Source organism: Sinohyriopsis cumingii, chromosome 1 (assembly GCF_028554795.1).
Source record: "Sinohyriopsis cumingii isolate HCF-2022 chromosome 1, ASM2855479v2, whole genome shotgun sequence".
In the NCBI taxonomy this organism is placed as follows: domain Eukaryota; kingdom Metazoa; phylum Mollusca; class Bivalvia; order Unionida; family Unionidae; genus Sinohyriopsis; species Sinohyriopsis cumingii.
In genome coordinates, this window is record NC_142961.1 from 66,879,205 (window position 1) to 66,892,468 (window position 13,264).

At 37.3% G+C, this 13,264-nt stretch overlaps 1 protein-coding gene across 3 annotated transcripts in view; it reads right to left on the bottom strand.

Annotated features, from left to right (window-relative positions):
* Positions 1–5,044, bottom strand: part of LOC149807042 (E3 ubiquitin-protein ligase Rnf220-like) — a 111,012-nt gene extending 105,968 nt beyond the window's left edge. Inside the window, exons 1-2 of one of the 3 annotated variants that reach the window (XM_089961077.1) lie at positions 4,969–5,044; positions 3,468–4,046 (exon numbers count right to left, since the gene is read on the bottom strand). In XM_089961077.1, the coding sequence (XP_089817203.1) occupies positions 3,468–4,046; positions 4,969–5,029 (640 nt within the window). In that variant the 5' untranslated portion in view covers positions 5,030–5,044. Of the gene's footprint in view, positions 1–3,467; positions 4,342–4,968 lie in introns of those variants that run through there. The other 2 variants (XM_089961068.1, XM_089961061.1) reach the window with 2 other exon arrangements.
* Positions 5,045–13,264: the final 8,220 nt, after the last annotated feature.

The window sequence follows — 13,264 nt, forward strand, 5'->3', positions numbered from 1 at the left end:
GGAATTACATTGGAAGAGTAACAACATTGATAAATCACTAAATTCTCTGCAAATATTCTCAGCTGACTAGACCATAATTTAACTTTTTATCCATAAATTCCATGGCTGCATTTGCTGATAATTGAAAAATATTCAGTGAGGTTTCTTTCATAATACTTGCAATGTACATATGCATTAGGTTTTTAAGAACATACAACATAAAATTGATTTCTGCTTAAATTAATGACATTTCTTTTTTTCTAATGAGTGAAACCCTAATGAACAAGCCTTTTCTTGAAGATGCTTCATGCAGCAAAAGTGTCTGACAAAATAACAAGGAATTCACCAACAGACATACATACAACTGATCAAGAAATGTACGTGGCATGCTCTGTTTTAGAACTGACAATTTTATGGGACAAATTCTCTCATCTATTTTGCAAACAAAGGTGGAAATTTGTAATATACCAGCAGGAGGGATTTAATGCAGAAACAAAATATAGGGCATGAAAATATAGTACATGGTCTTTGTTGACTTTTTTTCAGTATAACTTTTTAAAATCTGTGTGAATCTCACAATCATAGATTCTGTAAGAGACCCTGAAATGGGCACTGAACAAAATCTCTCCACCTAAATATCCTGGGCTGTTTTTTTTTGTTGTCCACATGCGCAGTTGCAGCATTCATGCTGTGAAAAAATCACACTGACAAATCAACTGAATGTGCAAAAAATGCAGCATGTAATATTTTCAAGCCCTGCCTTTATATCATTAAATTCTTTTCACCTACATATATATATATATATATATATATATATATATATATATATATATATATATATATATATATATAGCCATTCCTCAACTTGTTTAAATTAATTGGGGAATACCCACCCTCCAAATTTTCAGTTTTGGAACAGACCCCAAGTAAGTACATGTCTTTTTTTGCAATGTCTGGGTGGATTTATGAAAGATGACAGTGTAGGGGAACACAGAAAAAGTTAAATAATAAAATAACAAACTGGATGTTTCTTAGGTTGCTCCTGAGTTTTTGGTGATCTAATATTGTACCTATCGATATGTTTCCACAAAAGACTCTCCCTTGCTAAAACTTGGGTCAATTGCTCATGAGAAACATTTTACTAATTATGTGCATCAAGGTTGCAGTGGGTAAATAAATAAAATGCCAGACAGTGATAATATTACCTCATTTTAATCAATTTTTTTTTCACTTCATGGTGTTTGCCCATTTAATTTTGTCAAATATTAGTGTTTTACATTGAAGGAAATAGGGACCCAATGTGTCTAAGTGGTCCAAGATGCTCGGCTTTACAGATCACTGACATCTCACCCATGTCTGGTTCCTGTAGCTTCCAGTGTGTCTTGTGGTTCTTCCCGGGGTTTCCCCGGCTTCTTCCTCCAGCAGAGATACTGGTCGCCATGCATAGCCTATCATTTGCTGAAAAATGGTGTTAAATCAGCTTCACATTCTTTTCCTTACAGTCCATATTATTACACATTCAACAGACTAAAATACAGTGGTTTAATTTGGGTCACATGGTACATAGTGGTACTGTGTTCTATCCATAATCTTATTTTAATACGGGATAGCCATTTCACATGACTCTGGCCAACTGTCCTGCAGAAACTGACCATATCAATAACCTTCAACACTAAGATTAATCTAGAGCACAGCCAGACAGACAAACAAACATACAAAAGTATGAGAAGTACATGCACACAATGACAAAATGGCTGTTATGATGTGCTTCTGCCAAGCCGAGTTTAACAATAATTCAGTTCTTTCTCACAGATATCTCATACTAAAACTAACAGAAGGTTGATTCATTTTTAGTTAAGATACGTGAACCAAACTACTTCTGACCATATTCAATAAACAGAATGGATGTAGTAAACTTTATGAACCTGCAACATAATAATCAATCACATATCTCTTTTTTTTTAAAATAGTGACATTCTCAGATTTTCCCATCTACAATCATTTTTTTTACGACATCAATTTGCCAATTTGAAAGCAAGAAATCTTCTAAGATATTCCTGAGAATTATCTGACAATCAAACAAATAAATTTAACTTCTATGGTTTGCCAAGCATGTCAAATACTCTCGTTTTCTCCTATCAATCATATCACTAGTTTTAAAAAGAGGGTAGGTAGGTTGGTTAGTTAATTTTAGACATTATATATATTGAAATGATTAGTACATGTATATAAATAAAAAAGTGCTTCAAAGTACCGGGCAAAACTGGCTCAATGAGATGCACAAATATACATATTGGGAATTTTTTTGAACATGGGGAAAAAAGTGTAGGTATGGAAATGAGAAACAGGGACAATCAGCTGACCGGAAACACATCATTTTTTGCCCTTACCATAAACAAAATCGTCCTGTTCTTTTATGGTATGTCAACATGCTTACTTTCTTACTTACATAAATGGTAACAAAATGTACATTTTGTACAAAAAATACTGATAGCAGATTTTCCTGTTTTTTCTCTAGTTTTTACTTGTGTGAATTCTCAGTATCTAGTTATGTTATCTATATCACACTTTCAGAAGTTTGAGTCCCTTTGCCAATTTTTGCACTTTTCTGTCTGTGACAGTAGCGTTTCCTATGGGTGTCAGAATAAAAACTATTGTTTCAAAATGCTCATAAAATTGGTCTCTATTCCAGGATGCACAAGTTCAATACTGATGATAATTTCTTAACTGCACAAAATTAAGAGAAAGCACAAAAATAAAATTAATACTAGCAAGTCATGTCTTTGTTTACTAACGAAAATTCACACTCACCCACCACAATGAGAAAAATGCCCTTTTCTCACATGGAAGGGAAGATGGAATTTACCCTGATCCTGCAATTGACATATACAATTGTATTTTCCTGTACATCAGCATTATTAACCTCTCAAATCTGGAAAATTTCACAGAAAAATCCAAACATCACATTGGGGGAAAAGGCAATGTAGTATATTAGGTCTAACAGAAATTGTGATGGCTGGGAGGACATGAAGAATAAAGGAAAGGATAAATAAGACAGGAAAGACTTAAAATTGAACCCCTTCAGGGTCTGATGTCAAATCTTGCATCCAGAGCCCATGAGCTACCAGAACACTAAGTTGGTCTCCACGTCATTATCTTACTCTTTTTTATTTATCTGACATTAACGCTGTCATATAAATAAACAAGAGATAAAGAACAGCTTGTTATTTAAAAGCCAGGTATCCTAGTGGACTGCCATATAACAAGAAATGTAAGTTGTCTGATCTTCTTCAAAACACCCCAAAGAATTCTTTACAAAAGATAACTAAATCACACCTATGAGGGTAAACCAATAGTTTTAAGTTAAGATTATAATCAAGTACCTTTTCAGGCTACTAAATTTTAGTTGAGGTATCAGTTTAATTTCCTGGTAGCCCACTAACATTTTTTTATGGCACTAAAATATGTTTAAAACAAAAACTACTTACTTCGGAGGTTGCGTCCTTCAGCATCTGGTGTAGTTCTATCAAATTCCCCCGAGTCAGAGTGAGTTTCCGAATTACTCTCATATAAAGCTGAATTAAGACTTGATGGTCTCTCATCTTTCATGGCATTATCATGCAAATCCCTTTCATTCAGAACTTCTTGCGTATGATCAGCACTTTCAGATTTTTCATGGTATGCATTTTTTCCTGGGTCTTCATTTTTGCTTCGTTTTGCAGGAGAAAATGCCGAGTGGTAGTTTTCGGCACTTTCAGTGGATACTGGTCGAAATGCACTGTTTCCCACAGGATTCAGAAACCCAACACTCCTCTCCAGACCAGGACGGACAAATGGGGGAACATTTGTGTACAGTGGCGGAGGAAAATGGTCACCAGGGCGATACATTGCAAAGGCATTTGAAAATGTGGGCACATCCTTATCCTGTCCTGAGAAATTGTGGGGACCCGGCATTCGTGCCCCATCATGATTCTCTGCAGTCGATGCCAGTACCATAAGGGCTGGTGTCCCTAAATGATTGGGTACAAATGATGAATTCTCCATCCCTTGAATAAGGGGCTGGTGTGCTGCTGGAGGAGAAAAAAATGGTTTTGGCCAAAAATTAAAACGGAACATCGCAAAATCATGAATATTCTGCATCTTTGAATCCAAAAAGGCTTGCAGGAATGATTACAACTTTATAACATCAATTTTTAGCACCAGTTCAGAATTTCCAGTTAAAACATCCAAGGTCATCTACCATAGAAATATAGAAGTTAAAATCCTAAATTTAAAAATATGGAAAATTATTTTTCCTTGTAACTTGAATAACACATTTCAATATTATTAAATGTCAGCATCTGCACAAATAATGACACTATACTCCAACCACCTTCCTATATTGAAAAACATGTGTTAACTATTTTTTTATGTTTCTTCCAATAAGTCTGCATCACACAAAAGTTCTGGCTTGTTCATTGTATTTACAGACAAGTGTAAACGTTCTGTCAAATCTTGGGCCCACCCACTTCTGTGTTGGGTCTAACCCACCTGTGACGGCGGAATCCCCGGACCTGCGCAGCGAAGTACGGCTTGCCTTATATGGAAGATGAATGAGTTTTCATTGATAATAAGCAGTAGATGACAAATTAGTATCCAAATATGTGGCAATTAAGTGTTTTGATGAGGCAGACATTGCACAATTGCATTAACTGAGACAGCAAGGGTGTACATTTTTGGGCGGATGTTGTGACAAGTAGGACGGGTGACGGAGACTGGCAATAGCGAAGGATTTGTAAACAAACCGAGCGGCTAGCTTGAAAGAAAGCGCAGTTCTTGCTTACAGTAATATAAATCTAGCCGCTTTAATCCTCTAATCAAAGACTCGTTATCCAAAAATAAATGCACGGTTAATTTAATGGAACGTTCATTAATTTTATGGTGTAAAATTAAAATTATTCATGGAGACGATGGTTATGAATTCGAATGGATAAAAAGTTAAATACTCACATATAACTATGACCTCTTGAGTCTCGTTTCTGATGAACGGGAAAATCCCAGGTGGTGGCATTATGGGTAAAAAAAGGATTCCCCAAGTTTGTGAATCCCTGGTTGTGTTATTCCCTGAGAATTATGCGTCAAGTGCAAATAATTATAAAATTTAAACAAGTACTGCAACAACGTCTCATCAGAATGAAATACGAATAGATAACAAACGAAAAGAGTCCATGATTTGATATATACCGACACCTGTTTGTGGAACAGTGGCTATAAAGTAAAAATTAATGTAAGGGAAATAACTCTTACTGGTAATATTTTATCAACATACTATTGGAATAGTTTCTTCTTTCTGAACTAAAGCACGCGTTATATACTGCCTGTTTAATTAGTAATTAATCTTGATCCCATGTGAGAAGAAGAATTATACAGCATTTTACATTTATGTATTTCGAGAATATATATGACTGTGACGCACACGCACACACACACACACACACACACAATATGTACGCTGTATCACTGCTAAAAGAGACCGCCGTAAAGCTGAGAGGCTTTGGCTTTCCACCAGACACACTATTCATAAGCAAATATATGAAGCCGCTAAGAAGAACGTCACAAATATAGTCCATGCAGCGAAATAAGCCCACTACACTACTAAGATCATGGAAAGTTCCAGCTGCAAAGAGCTCTTTGAGATTACTAACAAGCTAATGTCAAGGAACAAATCTACACCACTTCCAACTACCTTCTCTCTAGTCGATCTTCCGGACCTATTTGCAAATTTCTTCCGTGATAAAGTACAAACCATTAGAGATAAGCTTGACAACACAATTTCAACTGACTCGTCGTCACCATATAGTTGGGATACAGAATTTCAGCGTCAACCATTAGCTTCATTTGAACCTGTCTCTATGGATTTAGTACTTACAGTCGTGATGAAGAGTGCACCAAAGTCATGTGAACTTGATCCAATTCCAACATCACTGCTGCTTGAGTGATTCTATCCAGTATTGATGTTATTAATACATCTCTCTCATCCGGGGAATTCCCATCATTTTTCAAAGCCATCACTGTAAAGCCCCTGCTGCAGAAACCAACACTCGACCATAACGATTCAAAGAACTATCGCCCAGTTTCTAATATCCCATTCATAGAAAAAATCTCAGAGAGGCTGTTCTATCCCATCTTGAATCTCTCTGAATTCAAAGTCATTTCAGCAATGTACAATGAAGCATATCGCCCTTGCCACAGTACTGAAACTACTCTTACACACGTAGTTAATGACATTCTCTCTGATTTGGATAACGGAAAGATTACAGTCCTCACCCTCCTTGATTTGCCTGCAGCATTTGACACAACAGACCATGATATATTACTTCACCGTCTCCAGCATGTATTTAGCATTCATGATACAGCCTTACTGTGGTTCAAGTCCTACTTGGTCAACAGGACACAAATTGTATCTGCAAATAGAATACACTCCAGCCCAGGTGATCTATGTTTTGGTGTTCCACAGGGGTCTGTTCTTGGACCTGTTCTCTTCATTCTGTACACTCAGTCGCTCTCAAGTGTCATAGATCATCATCCAGTGTCTCACCAATTGTACGCTGATGACACCCAAATATACAAATCTAGCCACCCAACTGAAGTTGATGCTACCATCCAAGTTGTAGATAGGTGTATTTCTGATGTGAAATCATGGATGCCATGTAACAAGCAACAGATGAATGATGATAAAACTGAGGCCATCCTGATCACAACACAAAGCCTATCTCATTCACATTATTTACCTCAAACAATAAATATCAGCAACACCAACAATAAATTCTTACAATCAGTACGAAACCTAGGTGTTTCTCTGGATAGTACTCTCACATTGCACCAACATGTCATGAACATATGCAAGACTGCATAGTTGAGCTGAGACGCATCAGCTCAATTCGCAAATATCTTTCAGTTGATGCCACTAAAACACTTGTGTGTTCATTAGTACTTTCAAGACTGGACTATTGTAACTCACTTCTGTCTGGTTCATCTCAATATCTGCTCCAGAAACTTCAAAAAGTTCAAAACACAGCTGCTCGGATCATACTTAGAGTACCACGATCAGAGCACACCTCCCCGCTGCTCTGTACCGTAACTGGCTATCCATTCGATCCAGAATCAAATACAAAATTTGTTCTCTGTGCTACGTTTCACTGTCGGACTCTAGTCCAACATACCTATCCGACCTCACCCATGTGTATACACCAGCAAGATACTTACGCTCCTCTTCTGACAATCGTATACTCATTATTCTCACTATTAAAACAAAGTCATATGGACAGCGTTCTTTTGCATACCAGGGCCCAGCAACGTGGAATGAATTGCCCACTGAACTTAGACACAAAGACACAGTGATCCCATTCAAAAGTGCTCTCAAAACTCACTTATTTCGACTGCAAGAACAAACTTAAAGACCTAATAATGTTTTCTACCGTAAATATTCTCAGCATGTTTTTTCATGTTTTCTAATTTCATGGTGTTTGTTTTTGTAAACATATCATTATATGTTTCTTTTATGTTATAGGTGTTGTCTAATGTTGTAAAGCGCTTAGAGCTTCGAAAGATTGGGCGCTATACAAAGTCCCCATTATTATTATTATTATTATTATTTCAAACGTAATTATTGATTAATGAGCGTAAATTCACCATTGATTTATAGGTCTGCAGTTGAAAGAATATTTATATATTCGTATTATTGCGCCCTGGGCGGATCACTATTTGATATATCACTAGTATTGTTATATCAATATGTATTTATGTGTGTATGTATGTATGTATGTATGTATGTATGTATGTATGTATGTATTGCAAATGATGAAATTATGACAAGTGTACTTAAAACTCACGGTCTTCAAATGATGCCTAGTCCTTTATACCATTGCATGACAACACAATCTTTTCATTCATTAACGCTCTGTTTAAAACAAAAGCTTTGAATCTGGCTATCTTCCTAAACAGGAGGAGAAGGACATTAGCTGTCCTATAGATAGGTGCGGTGATAAGCGGGATACAAACATGCGTACACATACGTAGGCTGAAGACAATCGTCTGATTGACGAAACGCAGGTAGGGTTTAGAACAAAAACTCCACTTACGACAATATGTTTTTTTTTAGGGGGGTCAATATGCGATTGGGGAACGTACGGGGAATCATATGTTAAACTTTAAAGTAATATCCATAGGTAAAAAATGGAAATAGTATTATGGGAATGAAAGTGTTTGTAGGGACAAAAATGTTTATGTGGACAAAAGCGTTCATGAGGAGAAAATTAAATGTTAAAATTATTTAGTAAAATAGGGTCGAAATTTTATGGTGACAAAGGGGACAGTAATTTTAAAACTTTTGTTTGGAATCCAACAGGCACGTTTACAATCCAGCACATCACATATAATATCCAAACACACCTTGCTACAATTCAGCACCCACGTTTTGATTAATATCCACGCCACCCCACAATCCAGCACCCACGTTTTAATTACTATCCACGCCACCCCACAATCCAGCACCCACAATTTTGATTACCATCTAAACACGCCCCTGCGATTTTTGTACCCGTTTTTTATATACTACTATCGAAATACCCACCACTATTCAAATCATAGATGGAAAAATAAACGCCGAAATACAATTAAATACTTCTAAACAGAGATTCAAAATACGTTGGTAACAAATCTGTGGGGTTTTGAGTGAGTGGCCTAAAATGAGGAGGAAAATGAATGTTCTTCTCCACAGCATGATCTCTCGCAAGAACACCAAAACGTGGAAAATGTCTCGGTGGTCGTGCAAGCAAACGTGTTATGACAACCCATGGATGAAGGACAACCAAAGATTCCACAGTAGGGCTGTAGTGCGTATCTGTGGACCAACATCATACAACTAAACTCGTGGATCAGTTGGAAACGCTTTTAGGGTCAGTTCTCGAGGGCAACATCGCACCAGAAGTCAACAATAACCCCGCATCGATTTGTCAGAGGTTTCTCACCAAGGACACTCATGGACCAGGTGACGTCTCGCGCGTTGACGCACGAATTCAGTGAAGATATCAGTGATGTATATTAAGATGAGTTCTGAAACGCTTTCCATTGAAACACCTCATAATCAAGTAATCAACTTTGATGTCTTGAAAGAAGCTTTACCGTACGGACACAATGAGAGCCAATACAAACACTTCATTGTGAATACGAACACCGACCTAGAAAAGTGATGCATAATTCAACACAGCAACCGTGTGATGAAAACTCTATGAGCTCCAAGATGTAGCTAATGTGACTTTGGAAGTCGACAAAATGGGTCTAACAATGGCATAAAGATCTAAATGGAATGCCAGTACAAACTCGTTAGCCAGTACCGGAATTGTCTGCTCGTGATGAGCAAATCCAGTAGTTTTTCAGTTGTGGTGTGACGATTCAGGAGTGGATTATACAGATTCTTTCGTTAAACATGCAAAATGATCTCCGTGCTGTTACTACCCTCCGTTGATGGGGCATGCTTATTATCTTTATGGACTTTTGGCGAAGAACATTCGTAATTTGCCTACTGAGCTATGAGAACACATTTACAAACAGCTTGTACAGATTCAAGAGAAACGCATATATCAATTTAATCCTTTAGGACAAAGGCGTTTTAAATCATTATTATCTGAAAGTTATAAGAGGGTTCATTACTTTGAATGGTCAGACATTTATAAACTACCCTGGACTCAGAAGAATTTTCATGCCACGACTTCTACCTTCAACGTCGGAATACTACAAAGAATTCTTCCAGAGGAGGATGACTTACGGTATTTTAGAAAACATTTACAAAAGTGTCACTTAAAGACAAAACTTCTTCAAGACATGCATACTTTTTTAATGACTAACACACAATTAGTGATTAAAAACTTTTCCGCTGTTAATCATTAGAAAAAAGTAAGACATTATAGTAAATGACTAATATACATTCAGAGAGTTTGTAAAGACACAAGTGACACGTAAACTGAAAATAATTTTCGACTTTCAAAATATTGCAAATTCCACAGCATAAGAAAATTTATTTTTTGGTGAGCGAAGGCTATCGGAAATAGAAAAACGCTACGTGGATATAAAGCTTACCATGTTACTATTTTGTTCCTCAGTGTTGTAACAAATTCAATGGAAGGAAGTCAGTGACAATGTTTAGAACTTGCGGGATTACCAAGCTCTTTTACAATAATTATTTCCACATACGATTCCACTGAAGTTTGAATGAGGTGTGGATGTGTACGTGTGTGCGCGTGTGTGTGTTTGACTACTTTTCTCGGATTTAATTTACCAGCAAATTCATCTGGGACTATTTAAAAGAGAAAAATACAAGACAGAACAAGTGTATTCCAAAGTTTACGAGACTTACCCCGACAAAAAATGGCAAGATTGAGACTGTTGAATCTAAAGAATTATACAGATAATGCAGTTAGTATGACGTGCCGACAATCGGTGGAGACGAATTCCAATATGAAAAACATGTGTGTGATACGATTCCTGAAGCAAACGATGTCACTAAAAAGTGTACACCAACACTTTCTTGTCGTCCAAACACACAATCTTCCTCCCAAAAATGGCAAAAGAAACGGACTCACTCATGGCTTAGCTAAACATTGGCATACTTTTCAGCGATGATTGGTCCGATTCTTCAATGCGAAAACAAATTATTTAAAAAGCACCTCTACAAATCATCGATAATTTGTGTGAATGTCTGAATGCTTTGAAACAAACGGTACCTTTGTCCAAGATACATAAAGAACGATTACGAAAACATCGAAACCATCCACGCCAATGCTGAAAAGGAAAATAATCATCAGTAAAAATAAAAAAGTTTGTTTTACAAGGAGAATTTCTACCCGTGTTGAAACTTGTACATTTAGATTTTATGAAGGGACGAAAACTCACTACGGAACTCGTACGCACAACGGACACATCATTTTCCTCAGAATCCTAACTTCGCCTTGATGTAATAGCTACAATAACCATTTCAAGCGTTGATGGATTGAACCGATTTGTCAGAAACAGAAACATAGCAGCGGCATAGCCGAGTATTGCAACGTCTTCATCTCGTTCACCAGAAAGCTTTATGCGCAACAGTTAAACCTACTCTGAGAGATTTGTAGATGATCATGCAAAGAGAACCAAAACCCACCAAGACAGCCATAGTCACAAGGATGGAAGAAGAAGACGACACACAGGAAATGTTTTAAACTCCATCTGAACTTAGTCAGATTTTAGTTTCCTTGTTGACTCTATACTCTACTCCCAAAGGGGAAGACGGAAAAGCGTGGGTCAAAACGTTGATGGCAACACCTTCTTCGGTAGAAAAAAGAAAGAAAGAATCAAGAGAAGACAGAAGTGCAAAAACACATTAAGTATTAAGTCCCCACCCCACAACCGACACCTACTAAAATTGCTCGTCGGACGCGCCTTGCACCATCGAAATTCCGAAAACACCACATGAATCTAAGTGCAGTATTGAATAGTGGGTAGTTTATTGAGGAGCAATAACCATAATTAACTCCATTATGGAGACACCTCAAGACAGCATTTACTACGATTCTGCTCATGCTGCTATTTAAGGGGAGTTCAAAATTTGTGTCGTGCAGCTACAACGAAACTTGACAGTGTACGTTTGCCAGATATGTGTTGATGAAGAAAATATACACAATATTGCCCACACACCATGGATCGGATCCTTGTAATCTCGCATTATTGAATCAAGTCAATACAGCATTTCTTTATAAAAAGTCAACTATGTCATCTTCCAGAGGAGGTATTCCATATGAACCAAGATATTCCACACTGTTATCGTTGGGAAAGTAGATGACCATCCAGTTGTTTCCCATTCGATGAACAACGGGTAGTCTCTGTACTCCAAGATTGCCTTGAGTTTGCTATCCAGAGACGTCGGTGGAAGAATGTAATGGCCACGTAAGTCTTTATAACACTTGCTCAAATATTTTCTCTTCTGAGATGAGAGTCCATGTCTCTTCCGAACACTGTTCCAACTTTTCTTCTTGATTAATTATAATACATTTTCGTGTTGTTTCTGACTAGAATAATCGATTTGATATCCACAAGGCTGTTCTCTGGTCAGATATGTAAATCTTTCAGCCAAGTCAAGAACAAATGAGGAAACTAAATAATGTTCTTGCTCTGTCCATCTTGACATCGTGGCTTTATTTTGTCTTCGTGTTATGGATTTGAAATCTTCTCATCACCTATCTCCACAGGTTATGCATGTTTCAGCGATTCTTCTTGTAGTCGAGGATCATTTCTCTCAAACGTTAATTTTCAGAGCATTGTCAAATTTTGCATGGAAGATGACGTTCACCGTGTCGGCCAGGGCTACCGCAAACTGAAGCCCATATGAACAAAAATATTCCATACAGTTATCGTTGGGAAATAAATGGCCATCCAGTTGTTTCGTTGTCGACGAATGCGTCTGTTGGTGACATAGCTTGAACTTCTTAGCTTTACGATGAGTGTTTCATCTTTAGCAGATGTTGGTCAGAGCTATTGCCAAATGCAAACCGATATAAGAGGGTAATAGGGTGGAAAGTCATTCGTCGCCACTTGGGGGTGGTATGAAATTAAATTCCCTCGAAGCTTCAAATATTGTAAAGTAACTCCAGTAATGTTCCTTGATAAAGTTAGGTTCTAAGGGTCTAGGACACGTTGCTTGGCTGTCTCGAGTAACTTCTACCTAGGACACGTTACAATTTTGGAACTCCAAAGGATGTTGATCGATGTCTCCGTTAAGGCCTGCATTACCAGATATGACAATGAGCAAACGGTTTGGTAGTTGTCCTTGGAAAACATGATCTGCAATCCTGGATCGGAGTCCAGAGGCAATCGTAAAGGTTTTACCTCCACTCACCCTATTAGATATGTCATTCTGCCCAAAGTTTGATTGATGTCATTTACGGCGCACGTACAGTCGATTTTTATCTCTTTGATGGTTGTATTTTTCGTTTGCATTATCCATCAAATAGAAAACGGAACTACTTTAATTTCAGGCTTGCATCTAATCTTTTCAATCAATGCTTGTCTTGCAAGTATATGTCCAACTGCAATCAACCCATCAATTCCAAGATGCGGCTTTTGTTTAATTTTATTTTGACGACGTTAAATCCAATATTATGAAGACTGTCATCTTCTATCAATTTTCTGTCGTTGAATTTGTCTAGTGTCCCAGGTTTCAATATTAGTGAAAGATTCGGTGTTCTTGGCTTCCTTATCGCACATCTAGAGATTT